The sequence below is a fragment of the Coenobita brevimanus genome, chromosome 73 (genome assembly GCF_032717465.1).
Source record: "Coenobita brevimanus isolate Jiangsu-jjx chromosome 73, ASM3271746v2, whole genome shotgun sequence".
NCBI lineage: Eukaryota > Metazoa > Arthropoda > Malacostraca > Decapoda > Coenobitidae > Coenobita > Coenobita brevimanus.
Window position 1 is genome coordinate 625,624 of NC_137026.1, and position 17,381 is coordinate 643,004.

Consider the following 17,381-nt stretch of genomic DNA (forward strand, 5'->3'; position numbering starts at 1 on the left):
CTCCCCCGCTCACCACGTCCGTTTGTTTAACCCCTGCCTGACGGATTCTGGGCTCGACTTGCACGGCTGACGAACGCTGTCTTGTGTTTATTTCACTGTGCATGTTTTCCAGCATGGGAAAGACGTCGCATTGTGAATGGTGTCCGACTTAACTGGTTTTTTTGAAAGGACGTCTATTTCATATTCCGTTTTTGGAAACTGGTGGATAGAAATTTAAAAACAGAACGGATATTACCGCGTCTCTTTTCATTTTCTAGTTTCACTTCTCCACTTTGGCCATGAGAAGAGGATGGAGAGTGAGAGACTGACGCGGAAAGTGTATGTGAGTGAGGTGGAGGGGGGAGAGGGAGGGGGAGGCCAAGGATGAGATGGAGGGATGGAGTGGAGAGGTATATGAGAGAGGGGGGGGTGAGCTGGGAGCAGGGGAGTGAAATGGGGGGGGGGACAGGGCGACATGGAGCCAATTTGTTTGTGGCTACCCCTTACATGATAAAGGCGTCTGGCAGTAGATAGACAGATAGACTGACTTCTTCTTTCCATTCTCATCCTTCCTTAACTCGTTCACTTCGATGTCGTCTTCTTTACGTTATGCCTTCTGCTGTTACTCTTGGCTGGCACAGAGACACAGGTTAGAGTGAATTCTATATTTTCTCTAACGTTTTGAGTGACACAGAACCCATCATCAGGGAGTTCTGTGTCGCATTAGAGAAAAGAAAGACTTCAAGCTATAGCCAGTCTCTCTCTCCCATCCAACATTTACACTTGTCACAATGGCCCGTCTACTGTACTACTGGTGTGTGTGTGTGTATGTGTGTGTGTGTGTGTGTGTGTGTGTGTGTGTGTGTGTGTAGCCCATAAAGTTAGAGAAAGAATTGAAGCTCTACCCAGTCTCTCTCTCCCCCACCCAACATTTGCACTTGTTGTAAAGAATCATCTACTGTTAATCTGTTATATCGAGCTTGGGGAGGTCTCTTGTAGTGATGAGAGAAAGAGAGAGAGAGAGAGAGAATATATATATATATATATATATATATCTCTATATATATATATATATATATCTATATATATATATATATATATATATATATATTGTTACGGAACAGAGAAAGATAATGTACACTTTAAGTGAGAATACTAATAATCACTACTGTCCCGTAAAGTTCCAGGTTCAAAATAAAAGAGTTAGGTAAAATTACAAGTTAAAGTTTAATGCTCAAACTAACAACAAAACATTCAGGACTCATAAGGATAATGTAATGGCAAAAAACAGGTTAAATATATGGTTAACTGCAATAGCCTCTATTAACACGAAATTAGCAAGAGTAAATTTATCTAAGTCAGCCCTGATAAAATGAAAATACACTGGGTAATGCTCAGTTAATGCAAGATAAATTATTACAGATACCAAATAGTATTATAACTGGCTGACAAAATGAATCCTACATAAATTACAAAAAAAAAAAAAACCTCACTAGGCCTACAAATCAACACCTTAATCTATACAGTACAAGGAAAAAATGCAATAACAGTTATACTCAAATTACACAGCTGCTAGATGGTTGGAGACTTCCGGAGCACTCACAACAATAACTGTACAGGGGAGGACAGAGATGTGAACAAAATGAGGAGTAGATCTAAGTGGCAATGATGCAGAGACTGAGCTCATTATATAGGGGCCGGCAGAGCTTGATACAACTTGTAAGAAGGACGCGCAAATGAAGCCATGGGGACAAAGAGTTGACAATCCCGCTCTGAACAACAGAAAGGACGACTTACTCTACTATAACGGTAGAAGGGGGGACTGAGGCAGAACACGCTCGTGATCAAACAGGCAGCACACTGTACGTTAGAATTACACAAAGGATGATGAAATCATAGGCTATGTAAAAATATATATATATATATATATATATATATATATATATATATATATATATCTATATATCTGTATATCTATATCTATATCTATATCTATATCTATATCTATATCTATATCTATATATATATATATATATATATATATATATATATATATATATATATATATATATATATATATATATATATATATACTGGGAGAAAGGGAGATGTTTATAGCCTCCTCGCTTGCAGAGGCTTTTCTCAGAGTTACATATAATCATCTGAAAAAGTAAATTATAAAGAAATTATTGTAGTGAAAGGGTTAACCACTGTAACATCTCTATCTATCTATTGACAGACGCATCAATCCTGTAAGGGATGGCCACAAACAAATCGCCACCATGTTGTTCTGTCCAATGCCACTTCACTGCCTTGTTCCCAGCTCACACCCTCTTTTCTTGTAGTCCTACCTCTCCACTCCATCCCTCCATCTCATCCTCAGCCTCCTCCCTCCCTCTCCCCCCTTCCACCTCATTCGCATACACTCTCCTTGTTAGTCTTTCATCCTCCCCACTGTAACATGACTTTTCTTAATTCCTGCCATAGTTAATCTTACTGTATATTTAATTTAAGAGAGACTTCTGCAGCTGGAGACTCATCACGCCAACACGGGAACAGATGTCAAGCAAGTCCAGAAGAAAAACTTGCTAAGGACCATTCGGAGCGTGCTGTAAGATTTTTTTTTTTTTTTTAATGCAAGGAACAAGGAACCAAAGGCCAGGAGCCCACAAACCGTTCCTTCCAAGAAAAAACAAAAACAATACAAAAGAGAGCCAAATTCAAGATCCGATCATTTCGAGATGCTTGGACACACTGCGTTTGAAAGACTGGAGATCATAGGAAGTAGGAAATATAGACAGAGGGGGACAGTTCCAGAGCTGACCTGTTGCATAAATGAAGGACTGGAAGTAATGGTTAACTCACGCATTAGAGAGTTGGACAGAAAAGGGATGAGAGTTTGTTGCTAGACGGGTGCTACGCGACTGCCATAGTGGTGGAGGGATGCATGCAAACAGTTCAGAGGAGCAGTGACCATTGAAGCAGCGACAGAAAAGAGATTAAGATGCAACAGGTCCGAAAAAGTCGACCACATACCTGCGTCGCGAGAGAATAACCAAGAATGTGACAGATAGGCAGGGCAAAATATTACATACATACATTCTTACAGCCAATTCTGTATTTTCTAAGTTCGTGTCTGTATGTCTGTTTGTCTGTCAGTAATGCGAACTTTGTGTGCAGCATCACCCCAAAACGGTAAGAGACATTAACAAGTTCTAAAAGCATATGCTGTTAATGTCTTTGAATTATGCTTTAAATACACTAATAATAATAATAATAATAATAATAATAATAATAATAATAATAATAAATCATTGTCATCGTCATCGTCATCGTCATCGTCATCGTCATCATCATCATCATCATCGTCATCATCGTCATCATTATCATCATCGTCATCATCATCATCATCATCATCATCATCATCATCCATCATCATCATCATCATCAATCATCATCATCAATCATCCATCATCATCATCATTATCAGCATCAGCATCATCAGCATCATCATCCGGGCCTCCTTTCCCACCCTAGGACAGAGTGAGGAGTAGCAACGTAATGCCATATGGTAAAAATATATGAACTTTCATCTCATACTAGCAGTGATCCATGACAAAACTGGAGACCAAAGCCGCATACTGTCCTATAAGCATACGTGAGAGCTTTAAATATTTTTGCAGCCCTAGATTCATCTCGAGCACTATAAGAGAAGGAATCGTTACTATTACCACTACCATTGCGCTGGGAAATATAGACATTTATCTCTTATATTATCTCAAAGAGTAAATCTATCTATAGCCAGACGCCATAATCCCGTAAGGGGTGGCCGTTTGTCTTTGAGGTACTTGTTTAACGGGGAGGGGCACTAACCCTCCACCAACCCACTTCTTGACACTCAGGCAACACTTATGAGATGGTTATATGGTTACCACCCGACGTTGTAAATGGTTTCCTGGCTTACAGGAAACCATTAGGCTTGTCACTCAATGTAAAGCCACCCGAAAAGGAAAGAAGAGTAATAAAAAGCTAGAAGAAAGATGGGAGAATTAGGAAGAGAGGATGGCTGACACAAAAATGAAATGATAAAAGTGAAGGAAGACGTAGGCGGGACTACATCATGTGAGTGGATGATGGTCGCCACCACCTACCACCCACGCTAAACTATTATCATCACTTTCTGCCATTATCTCCAGGTGTCACCTTGTGCCACAGCGTCACTAATTACCTGGTTATCGTCAACAGGTGTGACCAAGAACTATCAGACCAAAGACTATGAGTACTACTACCCTGAGGCGGGCGACCCTCCCGTGTTCATAGCGAGACCCCAGACCTTCACGGTGGAGGTGGGGCAGTCTGTAATCATCCCCTGTGACTACAATAACCCAGGTGTGTTCACTCTGACCTCGCTTTACCAACCTTCCATAAGCCTCTCAGTCTTAGGTACCCTTCATTAGCCTCTCAGTTTTAGGTACCCTCCATTAGCCTCTCAGTTTTAGGTACCCTTCATTAGCCTCTCAGTTTTAGGTACCCTTCATTAGCCTCTCAGTTTTAGGTACCCTTCATTAGCCTCTCAGTTTTAGGTACCCTTCATTAGCCTCTCAGTTTTAGGTACCCTCCATTAGCCTCTCAGTTTTAGGTACCCTTCATTAGCCTCTCAGTCTTAGGTACCCTTCATTAGCCTCTCAGTCTTAGGTACCCTTCATTAGCCTCTCAGTTTTAGGTACCCTTCATTAGCCTCTCAGTTTTAGGTACCCTTCATTAGCCTCTCAGTTTTAGGTACCCTTCATTAGCCTCTCAGTTTTAGGTACCCTTCATTAGCCTCTCAGTTTTAGGTACCCTTCATTAGCCTCTCAGTTTTAGGTACCCTTCATTAGCCTCTCAGTTTTAGGTACCCTCCATTAGTCACTCAGTTTTAGGTACCCTCCATTAGTCACTCAGTTGCCTATCATTCCTTTTTGTTTCATTTCGGTTTTAAAGGCTCCAACATGCTTGCGTTGGTCTTAGTCACCTAATGACTGTTCTCCATGCTGCTCAATCTCTAGCAGCCTCCCTACTCAGTCCTTTATCCCTGAGGTCAAGCTCAATGACTTCATGCCCAGGTTTTTTTCGGTCTGCCTCTCGCTTCCCTACCCCCACCTTTAACACTTCTCACTTTCTTCACCCAATTGTCATCCCCCATCCTCTCCACATGCCCAAACCATCTCAATCTACCACTCCTCATCACAACACCTGTACACTCCAGTCCCATCCTACCCCTCAACTCTTCCATCGTAAACCTAGCCCCCCCAGGCCTCGCACTCAGGGGCGCACTGCACATCCACCTAATCATTGCCGTTTCTGCACGTTTGAGCCTGCGAATATCATTATCCTAAGAATACTTTATGTCTCTTACAGGAATCGTGCTAAGTCTGTTCTTCGCTCTGCTAAAACTAATTTCATCCGTACTAAATGCTCTCAACTCTCCAACTCGAATTCTTCCTGCTCCTTCTGGCACCTTGCCAAAAACTTTTCTTACAACTTTACCTCATCATCCTTCCCTCCTCTTTTCTACCCTGATGGTTCTGTAGCTATTTCTTCTACTGATAAAGCAGATCTCTTCGCTCAGACTTTCTCCTCCAATTCCACCTTAGACGATTCCAGTGCTGTTCCTCCATCATTTCCCCCCCCTCTGACTTCCTCATGGCTGACATTAAAATTTCTTTAGCTGATGTATTTTCTGCCATGACAAGCCTCAATACTAACAAGGCATATGGGCCTGATGGAGTCCCTCCTGTTGTCCTCAAGAACTGTGCTTCTGTGCTTACACCCTGCCTAGGCAAACTCTTTTGCCTTTGTCTATCAACTTATACCTCTCCTTCTTCTTGGAAGTTTGCTCTCATTCAACCAGTCCCAAAGAAGAGTGACCATTCCCAACCATCTAAATATCGTCCAGTTGCTTTAACATCCTGTATCTCAAAAGTTTTCGAGTCAATTCTTAATAGAAAAATTTTAAAACATCTTTCCTATCACAACCTTCTCTCTGATCGTCAGTATGGGTTCCGTCAGGGACGCTCCACTGGCGATCTTCTCACCTACCTTTCAGACTCCTGGTCATCCTCCTTTCGGGACTTTGGCGAAAGGTTTGCCATTGCACATGCAATCTCAAAGGCTTTCGATCAGTCTGGCATAAATCTTTAATTTCCAAACTGCCCTCTTACGGTTTCTATCCTTCTATCTGTGCCTTCATATATAGCTTCCTTTCTGGTCGTTCTATAGCCTCTGTTGTAGATGGCCATCGTTCTTCTCCTAGATCTATCAACAGTGGTGTTCCTCAGGGCTCTGTCCTATCACCAACTCTCTTCCTTTTATTCATCAATGACCTTCTAAGCTGTACATCTAACCCTATCCACTCATACGCTGATGACTCCACCCTTCACCTTTCCATTTGGTTCCAGCAACGTCCATCTCAGCAGTTACTTCAACAAACAAGGGATGAGGCTATGGCAAACGTATTGTCTGACTTGGCTCTTATCTCTGACTGGGATAAAATAATCTTGTTTTTTATGCATCAAAGACTCAGTTTTACACCTATCAACCTGACAAAATCTTCCACAGGTATACCCACTAATGTTTAATAATATTCAGCTTAATCCTGCATCATCCTTGAACATGCGTGGGGTTTCATTCACTCGGGACTTATCTTGGAAAGATCATATTACATCTCTTGTAAAATCTGCTTCCAAGAGATTAGGCATGCTAAGCCGACTCCGTTCCTTCTTTACCCCTGCACAATTATTGACTTTCTACACGGGTTTTATCCGCCCCTGTGTAGAGTACAACTCTCATGTATGGGGAGGCTCCCCACATACAGATCTCCTCAATAGGGTGGAATCAAAGGTTTTTCGTCTCATTAACTCTCCTCCTCTTACTGGCTCCCTTCAACCTCTGTCTCTTCGCCGCACTGTTGCATCTTTATCTCTTTTCTATCGCTACTTCAATGGTCACTGCTCCTCTGAACTGCCTGCTTGCATCCCTCCACCTCTACGATGGGCACGTAGCACCCGTCTGGCAGCAAACTCTCATCCCTTTTCTGTCCAACTCTCTAATGCAAGAGTTAACCGTTACTCCCAGTCCTTCATTTATGCAATAGATCAACTCTGGAACTGTCTCCCTCAGTCTGTATTTCCTGCTAGCTATGATTTCCAGTCTCTCAAACGCAGTGTGTCCAGGCATCTCGAAATGATCGGATCTTGAATTTGGCTTTCTCCTGTATTTTGTTTTTTCTTGGAAGGAACAGTTTGTGGGCTCGTGGCTTTTGGTTCCTTCTTCCTAGCATAAAAAAAAAAATACCTTCACTATCTCCCCAATAATCCATCATCAGAAATTCCTTCAGAAATGTCTTTACTATCTTTGTTAGTGGTAGTGGGTGGTGGCGACCATCATCCATTCATCTAATGTAGTACAGTACTGTCTACTTCTTTCTTCAACTTCACCATTCTTTTCCTGTGTCTGTCCTCCTCTCTTCCTATTTCTCCCATCTTTCCTGTCACTTTTTTTTACTCTTCTTCCTTTTCAGGTGGTTTTACATTGAATGACAAGCCTAATGGTTTCCTGTAAGCCAGGAAATCATTTACAACGCTGGGTGGTAACCCTATAACCAACCCACACATGTTCCCTAAGTGTCAACAAGTGGGTTGGCGAAGGGTTAGTGTCCCTCCCCGTAAGATAACTAACTCAAAGACAAACGGCCACCCCTTACGGATTATGGCGTCTGGCCATAGATAGTTAGACAGATAGATCATTAACCCCTAAGAATTATCACCATCTCTAATGCTTCATATACTCCAGGCATTTTCTTCCCTATTCCATCATCAATCTCTGACATCCCCGTCCCAGACACTGTTAGTATCAATATACATCTCATTATGCTGGTTACTATACGACTTTCACGTTAACTTGGCCAGATTCTCGTCTTCTTGTAGCTTATTTCACATAGCTCACTGGCGTGAAAAGACGGGCACTCCTTTCTTTCCATCGCACTTTTTCGTGACTAACATCATATTCCAGGGTTAACTTCTCTTTAATGCTCGGCATTCAAGGAGACATGGTAATTTTAGGCCAAGTTAGAGTAAAAGGGGTATACCAGTCATCATAAATGTAACTGATAGTTAACATCCCTCCCTCATGGTGTGCAGGGGTCAACATGCTCATCATCAAGAAGCTTCCAGCGGGTGGGGGCAGTGAGAAGCTGCTGAGTGTGGGAGCTCAGAGGGTGACGCCGGACCAGCGTGTGGCCATCACCGGGTCGCGACTCACCATCTCCCACACCAGACCTCGCGACGCTGGCACCTTCCTCTGCCACTTCGACCTGGAGCCTCCCGTGCAGCTGCGACACACGCTGGACGTGCAGTACGCCCCTTCCGTCAGAGGCCTGGTGCCCACTGAACAGCACGTGGCGCGGGGCAGCAGCATCACGTTGGAGTGTGAGGTGCACGGCAACCCAGAGCCAATCCTACGGTGGTCCAGGCAGGGGGGCAAGCTGCCGTCAGGACACCACTCAACACAGGTCAGTTGGGCCAATTTTCTATACTCCGTTAGTTTTTACCTGGCTGAGATAACCACTCCCACAACTGGAGCTGTAAGTCCATCTCAGCAGTTACTTCAACAAACAAGGGATGAGGCTATGGCACACCTAATGGCTGACTTGGCTCATATCTCTGACTGGGGTAAAAATAATCTTGTTGTTTTTTGTGCATCGAAGACTCAGTTCTTACACCTATCAACCAGTCAAAATCTGTCCAACTCTCTAATGCAAGAGTTAACCGTTACTCCCAGCCCTTCACATATGCAACAGGTCAGCTCTGGAACTGTCTCCCTCTGTCTGTATTTCCTACTCCTATGATCTCCAGTCTTCCAACGCAGTGTGTCCAGGCATCTCGAAATGAATGGATCTTGAATTTGGCACATTTTGTTTTGTTTTTGTTTTGTTTTTTCTTGGAGGGAACGGTTTGCGAGCTCCTGGCCTTTGGTTCCTTCTTCCTTGCATAAAAATAGTCGTGGCTGCATAAAGTTCAATGAGTCTTATGAAGTTGGAATGAGTCTCCTTGGTTATAAGATAAATAAGCCCTCCAGTCTGACAACACATGGACATCAGTTGCTTGAAAGGGGTTAGGAATCTGTCAGGATACAACAAACGCCGTAATAGTGCTTATAAAGTAGCACGGAAGTTACCAGTCACTAAAAAGAAATATTCACTAAATCGTGTACAGTGCCTTTACAAATTTAACTACAGTGCAGAGAGAGAGAGAGAGAGAGAGAGAGAGAGAGAGAGAGAGAGAGAGAATAGTGTGTAAGAACGCGACAGGGTTGATTTTTAACATAAGTGTCGCTATACAAACACAGACAGGCAAATATTGAGCCTCTGTTCATACCGTAAAAGGATCCAGTCCTGCCCAAAACTTCGGAATAAACCCAATTTTAATATGGTATTTCTTCCACAACACTCCATGATGACGTAAAGGAAAAACACAGGAAAAACACACATATGAAAAACACATACAGGAAAAACACATACAGGAAAAACGCATACAGGAAAAACACACATACAGGAAAAACACATACAGGAAAAACGCGTACAGGAAAAACACATGCAGGAAACACACGCACAGGAAAAACACGTACAAGTAAAACGCAGGAAAAACACATACAGGAAAAACACAGAAAATACACATACAGAAAAAAAAAAGTTCTGGAAAAACACATACAGGAAAACACATATAGGAAAAACACATACAGGAAAAACACGTACAGGAAAAACACATACAGGAAAACACATACAGGAAAAAACACATACAGGAAAAACACGTACAGGAAAAACACAGACAAGAAAAAACTATCTATCTATCTATCTATTGCCAGACGCCTCAATCCCGTTTGGGGTGGCCACAAACAAATCGCCTCCACGTCCCCCTGTCCCCCGCCCATTTCACTGCCCTGATCCCAACTCACACCCCCCTCTCTCATATACCTCTCCACCCCATCCCTTCATCTCATCCTCGGCCTCCCCCTCCTTCATCCCCCCTCCACTTCACTCACATACACTCTCTTCGTCAGTCTTTCACCCTCCATCCTCTCCATATGGCCAAACCACCTCAGTGTGTTCCTCATAACACTTTCTATCACATCCACATCCACACCACAACGCTCCTTTATATCCTCATTTGTCAGCCTGTCTCTCCATGTGACTCCACAGGCTCCTTTCAAATAACTCATTTCCACTGCTCTCACTCTTGTGTCCTTCCAACAACGTCCAAGCTTCACCTCCATACGTTAGAGTTGGTATCACAATACTGTCATGTAGTAACTTTTTCACTTCCATGCTCACTTCCCTGTTTCTTATCACAGCTTTCAAAGAACCAGCAACCTTTCTTCCCTGTTGTACCCTTTCAAGCACTTCACCCTCCAAACCTCCATCCTTACTCATCACACTACCCAAGCACTTAAACGTACTCACATTTTCCAATTCCTCACCATCCAACCTCGCTGTACATTCACTGACTTCACCTCTCTCAAAGACCATCATTTTACTCTTCCCTACATTCACCTTTGGATTCCGTTTCTTACATACTCTCCCAAACTCATCCACCAAGCCTTGCAGCTCTCCTTCGTCTTCACTCAACAACACAGTATCATCTGCAAACAACAGTACAGGGAGTTTCCAGACACTATCCTCTCTCACCAGGGCCACTCCAACATCCACTACCCTACCTTGTACCTCTTTTATTATCCCATCCATGAACAGATTGAACAACCATGGAGACATGACACATCCCTGTTTCAACCCAATCTCCAAAGAGAAAAATTCACTTAGTTCACCATCTACACGCCCTGCGGCCTTAGCACCATCATACTCTTCGCAGCATTCAACAACTTTCCATCTACTCCATATATTCTTAATACTTTCCACAATCCTTGTCTATCCACCCTGTCATATGCTTTCTCCAAATCCATGAAAGCCGCATACAACTTCTTTCCCTTCTCTAGAAACTTTTCCACTAAAGATCTAAGAATGAATATCTGATTTACACAACCTCTTCCCTTCCTAAAGCCTCCCTGTTCTTCTCCAACTAATTCCTCTGTTCTTTCTCTAACTCTGTCAATAAGTATCCTACCATACACTTTTCCTATTATACTAAGAAGACAAATGCCCCTATGATTACCACACACTTCTTTTTCCCCTTTTCCTTTGTACAAGGGAATAATTATACCTGACTTCCAATCCTCCGGGACTCTACCTTCCTCCCAGGCCAATCTGCACATCTTCCACATCCATTCTACTATTATCTCTCCCACATGCTTCAGCATTTCACCACACACTCCATCCATTCTTGGGGCTTTCCCCAATTTAACTTTCTTCATTGCTTCCACAACTTTTATCCTACCGATTTCTTCCTGTCTTCTCACCTCCCTCCTTCTCCCAGCCATTCCCCAGCCACTTATACTCGCATTACTTCCATTCGGTATGTTCAACAATTCCTTAAAGTGTTCTCTCCATCTGCTCACTTTTTCTCCCTTCTCCACTAGTAATCTACCATTTTTATCTTTCACTCCCCTGCTTACCTCACTTCCACCCTGTCTTACTCTCTTCACCTCTTTCCAGAACATTTTCTTACAGTCCCTCCACTTTACACTCAAATTCCTTCCAAATTCCTCATCCACTCTCTTCTTACTCTCTCTTACTAATCTTTTCACCTCTCTCTTTCTTTCCACGTATAACTCTCTCTACCGCCTCTCAGCTTCTTCCACACCCCTATTTCTCATTCATTCATTGTATGCTTTCTTCTTTTGTGCCACAGCCTGTTTCACCTCTTCACACTGTTCCTTGCACCCCCCTCCGTCTTCTCTTCCTCCCACACACCACATCACATGCTGCACATATTTCTTCTGTAAATATCCTACACACACCTTCCACGTCCCCCATCTGCTCCATTTCATATTTGCCCAATCGTTCCTCCACTTCTCTCTTATACTCTGCCTTTTTCTCATCCTCTTGTAACACAGACAGGAAAAAACACATGCAGGAAAAACACAGGAAAAAACACATACAGAAAAAAAACACATACAGGAAAATCACATACTGGAACGACACATACAGGAAAAACACATAGAAGAAAAATACATGCAGGAAAAGCACGAACAGGAAAAACGCATACAGGAAAAACACATGCAGGAAGAACACATACAGGAAAAACCCATAGAGGAAAAACCCATACAGGAAAAACACATGCAGGAAAAATACATATATGGAAAACGCATACAGGAAAAACGCATATAGGAAAGACACATGCAGGAAAAGCACAAACAGGAAAAGCACATACAGGAAAAACACACACTGGAAAAAGACATACAAGAAAAACTCGTACAGGAAAAACACATACAGGATAAATACATACTGGAAAAGCACATACAGGAAAAACACATACAGGAAAAACACATACAGGAAAATCACGTACAGGAAACACATTCAGGAAAAACACATACAGGAATAAACACTTACAGGAAAAACAGTTACAGTAAAGAACACTTACAGGAAAAAAGCATTCAGGAAAAACACAGGAAAAACACGTACAAGAAAAAGACAGGAAAAAGAAATGCAGGAAAAGCACACAGGAAAAACACATACAGGAAAAACACATACAGGAAAAACACACACAGGAAAAACACACACAGGAAAAACACACACAGGAAAAACACACACAGGAAAAACACACACAGGAAAAACACACACAGGAAAAACACATACAGGAAAAACACACACAGGAAAAACAACTCAGGAAAAACATGTAAAGCCGAAACAGATATCGCTTTTGTTATTACCTTTACTCCTTTCACTCCAGCTTGGCCTAACATTGTTCCGTCTCCTCCAGTGCTAAGCTGTGACGGGAAATTAACCCTGGAATACGATGCCAGTCATGAAGAAGTGCGGTGGAAAAAACGACGAGCCATAGCACTGTCTTTCTATGCCGGTGCGCTACGTGATAATATAAGATGCAAAAAGACGAAAGTCTGGCCCAAGTTAAGGTGAAATTCCTATGGCGTGGCCTCTCCTAAGCTAAATAGAAATCCTTTGGGAATAGCAGGAATAAACCACAAAAAGAAGCTATTTCCAGACGCCACGATCCGGTAAGCGGTGGCGACAAACAAATCGCCTCCAGGTCGCCCTGTCCAATGCCATTTCACTGCCTTGCTCCCAGCTCACACCCCCCTCTCTCATATACTTCACTCCATCCCTCCATCTCATCCTCGGCCTCGCCCTCCCTCTCCCCCCTGCCACCTCATGGAGCAAAATCAGGAATAAACCGGTAAGGAAGAGGTGTTAGTAAGCTTCCTAACCTCATCAGAATACTGCCCAACACGTCCATCTCTCTCTCTCTCTCTCTCTCTCTCTCTCCCCTACTCTCCCTCGCACCCTTTTCTCTGTCTTTCTGCCCCTTCCTCCCCAACAGTGCTGTAAATACTGATAAGGCGAATTACTGAACTCTGCCCTTCTCCCCAGTGGCCTTCTCTTGTGGGGTAACTCTCCACCCTGCTTGTCTCCCCTGCTCCTTTCAAGCCTCCCTCCTTTTTCCCGTTTTATCCGTAGCAGTAGTAGCAGTAGTGAAGCTTGGACATTGTTGGAAGGACACAAGTCAAGAGTGAGAGCAGTGGAAATGAGTTATTTAATAGGAGCCTGTGGAGTCACGTGGAGAGACAGGCTGACGAATGAGGATATAAAGGAACGTTGTGGTGTGGATGTGGATGTGATAGGAAGTGTTATGAGGAATACACTGAGGTGGTTTGGCCATGTGGGGAGGATGGAGGGTGAAAGACTGACGAAGAGAGTGTATATGAGTGAGGTGGAGGGGGAAAGAGGGAGGGGGAGGCCAAGGATGAGATGGAGGGATGGGGTGGAGAGGTATATGAGAGAGAGGGGTGTGAGTTGGGAGCAGGGCAGTGAAATGGCGGGGGACAGGGCGTCTTGGAGGCGATTTGTTTGTGGCCACCCCAAACGGGATTGAGGCGTCTGGCAATAGATAGATAGATAGATAGTAGTCGCTAGTCAGTTGGTGCACACACACACACACACACACACACACACACACACACACACACACACACACACACACACACACATACACTGTACTCCACGCCTAGGCAGATAAGGTGTCTATTCAAAGGCCACAAAACCACATCAGTAAGGAGATTATGGAGTCAGGTCAGCACAGGTAATCCAAGGAATACAGCACAGTGATCTTGCCATGAGAGAGAGAGAGAGAGAGAGAGAGAGAGAGAGAGAGAGAGAGAGAGAGAGAGAGAGAGAGAGAGAGAGAGAGAATCCAAAGGCCAATAATAATAGATCATTGACCGACTTGTTTCGTTCATTTCGTTTTGTTTATAAAGGCTCGAACATGCTTACGTGAGTCGGCCTTCGTCATCTAATGGCGGTTGTCCATGCTGCTTGATCTCTGGCAACCTCCCTATTCAGTCCCTTATCCCTGAGGTCACACGCAAGGACCTCGTCCCAGGTCTTTTTCGATCTGCCTAGCGCAACCCTACTGCTAATGTTAACACTTCTCACTTACTACACCCAATTTATTATTATTTTTTTTTAATGCAAGGAAGAAGGAACCAAAGGCCAGGAGGCCGCAAACCCTTCCTTAAAATAAATAAATAAATAAATAAAGAGAGAGAGTGCCAAATTCAAGATACGTTCCTTTCGAGATGCCTGGACACCCTGCGTTTGAAAGATCATAGGAAGTAGGAAATTCAGACAGAGGGAGACAGTTCCCTTATCCTCTCCACATGCCCCCAAAGTATATTCTTGTAGATTTTGACGGGTTCAGTGATGGAGGGATTGAGTTTTTGATGCATTTTTATTTTAATCAACCAGATATTAATACACACGTCAGAAAACAGTAATGCCATAGCCTCGCCCAGATTGGTTGAAATACCTACTCTGATGGACGCTGCAAGAAGAGGATGGGTGAGTGAAGAGTGGAGTTCCTAACATATGAATGGACAGAGCTAAACAGGCAGCATCTGAGTTATTAATAAGAGAATTGGCGAAAGGATAGAACTCTGAGGAACACCACTGCTGATAGGTTTAGAACAGGAAACTTCAAGAGCGGAGATTGGAAAAGTAAAGTAAAGATTTGTAGGATACTCAGCCAAAAGTCTGTGAGATGTTAAGTAGAGTGGTACAGATCTCATCAAAGTTAAAGAAGAAGAATCAAGAATCTGAATGGAATGTATGCAGTTACTCCCAGTCCTTCATGTATGCAACAGGTCAACTCTGGAAATGTCTCCCTCTGTCTGGATTTCCTACTGTCTACGACCTCCAGTCTTTTGAAACTGTGGTGCGTCCAGGCATCCCGAAATGAACGGATCTTGAATTTGGTTCCCTGTTATCTTGTTTTTATTTTTTCTTGGAGGGAACAATCTTGCGGAATTCTGGCGTTTGGTTTCTTCCTTGCATAAAAACAAATGGCAGTGCGTAGCTTCTCTAATGGATTTCACACTGAGGGTAAGAGAGAAATCTGAATAAATAGGTGCTTCATACTGTTACTAGTGAGGATGGATGCATAGATTTAAAAAGACTAGAAATTATAGTTGCTGGACCGTAGTCAGAGGCCTGTAAACGATCACAAATCTTTGGGAAGGGTTGAATGAGGGAAACTTCAAGCTAGAAGGGAGGGTGTGAGTTGATAGACAGAGAAGAAAGAGTTTACCTAGGTCGTGTGTTAGCGGACTTCAGAGTACTTAAGAACAACAGTAGGGCCCCTTGTTATGACCGTATCACTTGTAAGTATGGTCAAGGAGGGCGAAATGTACACTCGACAACAAAAATCCTACACAGCCCATATTTGTAGTTAAACCTTGAAGCATCGGAGGTTCAAACACTACTGCTGCTCTCCTCTGTTTCATTCCCCGAAACGTACATGCTTCAGAGTCAAACAATGATTTTGAACTATGCAGGACTTTTGTAGCTGAGTGTGCATCTGATGAATTTATAGTGACTGCCTTCTCAGCTACAATTTTAAAATTCTATTCCCTAATTTTGACAGGGCGTGAGACTTACATTAGAGAAGGTGGACCGCTGGGCTGAAGGGACATACCTGTGTACTGCAGTCAATGGTATCGGTGACCCGGCCTCCGCAGCCATGACTGTCACTGTTGAATATCCACCAGAAGTAACGGCAGAGAAGGTTGGCATACTTGTAGTTCAGAAAGATAGATTTTTTGGTCCACTTCCACATACCTCCCTGCTGTATAACCAATTTCTTATACTGGAAACATAAATGTCGGCAGTTTATTTCACCTAATTTTGATATGTAAGCAGGGAGAAGAAGTATGTAAAAGTTAATGCTGAGTAAGAGGCTTGCTGTGTTGTCAGCGGGTAAAGGAGTTTCTTGGACAGTTATCTGTGTTACTTCTCAGGCCACGGTGAGGACAGGTGAGGGGGACCAGCTAGAGTTGGTGTGTATCGTACGCGGACGTCCGCCGCCTGATGTGGTGTGGACGCACGATGGTACTCCTCTGCCTGACACCATGATGGACACCCAGCTATACCGACCCTCCCACAACACCCGCGACACAGCCACGACCTACGCCCACACCCTACTTGCCCACAGACACTCCCTATCCATCAGTCCAGTCACAGAGAAGGACTTTGGAACATATGTATGCATAGCTGAGAACGCCCATGGCCAGACAACGGCTATGATTCAGGTTACTGGTAAGTGAGCACAAGAGATCATTTCTAGCAACAAAGAAGTAAACACTAATTTGGCCAGTCTTGCATCTGATATTGCACACATTTTTTTTTTTCTCACGAAAATATTCTTGGATATTATAATGTACAAAGACGCAATGTAGTTCTTCTGTCCATTCACTGATTTACCTCATAAGCAAACTCACATCTATTCTTAGTGATCTAGCGTTAATCACACAGTATCTCACTCGTGTCTGACCGTATCGATGAGAGTTCCAACACTATCTTTTGTCACAGGCAGTAGTTCTGATTATTCTGTCAGTCTTTGTCCTCCGTTTTTCCTTATCCAGTCATATCCCTACCATAGTCAGTCTTTCTTCTCCCTTTTTCCTTATCCATTCATATCCTTAACACATTCATCCAAGTCCTGAATATTCTGCCAGCCTTTTTCCTCCATTCCTCCTCGTCCAGTCATAGCCTTATCTTTGTAATCTAAACTCTATCACAGCCTCTGAACCCTCCTAACAGCCACTATCTGTGTCATTATGTCAATAAACAAGTGAGGCTCTACAGCAGTACAGCTTTGAACTACAAGGGAATGAGTCCTAGGCATGGAAACAAACATTTTTTTTTTTTCTTCACCCTCTGACCAAAAACTAACTATACAGAC

General features: G+C 43.2%; 1 protein-coding gene across 1 annotated transcript in view; it reads left to right on the forward strand.

Annotated features, from left to right (window-relative positions):
* Positions 1–17,381, forward strand: part of LOC145407404 (protein amalgam-like) — an 83,238-nt gene that overhangs the window by 54,309 nt on the left and 11,548 nt on the right. Inside the window, exons 2-5 of the mRNA XM_080278336.1 lie at positions 4,225–4,368; positions 8,157–8,527; positions 16,065–16,205; positions 16,438–16,735. Coding sequence (XP_080134462.1) covers positions 4,225–4,368; positions 8,157–8,527; positions 16,065–16,205; positions 16,438–16,735 — 954 coding nt within the window. The remainder of the gene's footprint in view (positions 1–4,224; positions 4,369–8,156; positions 8,528–16,064; positions 16,206–16,437; positions 16,736–17,381) is intronic.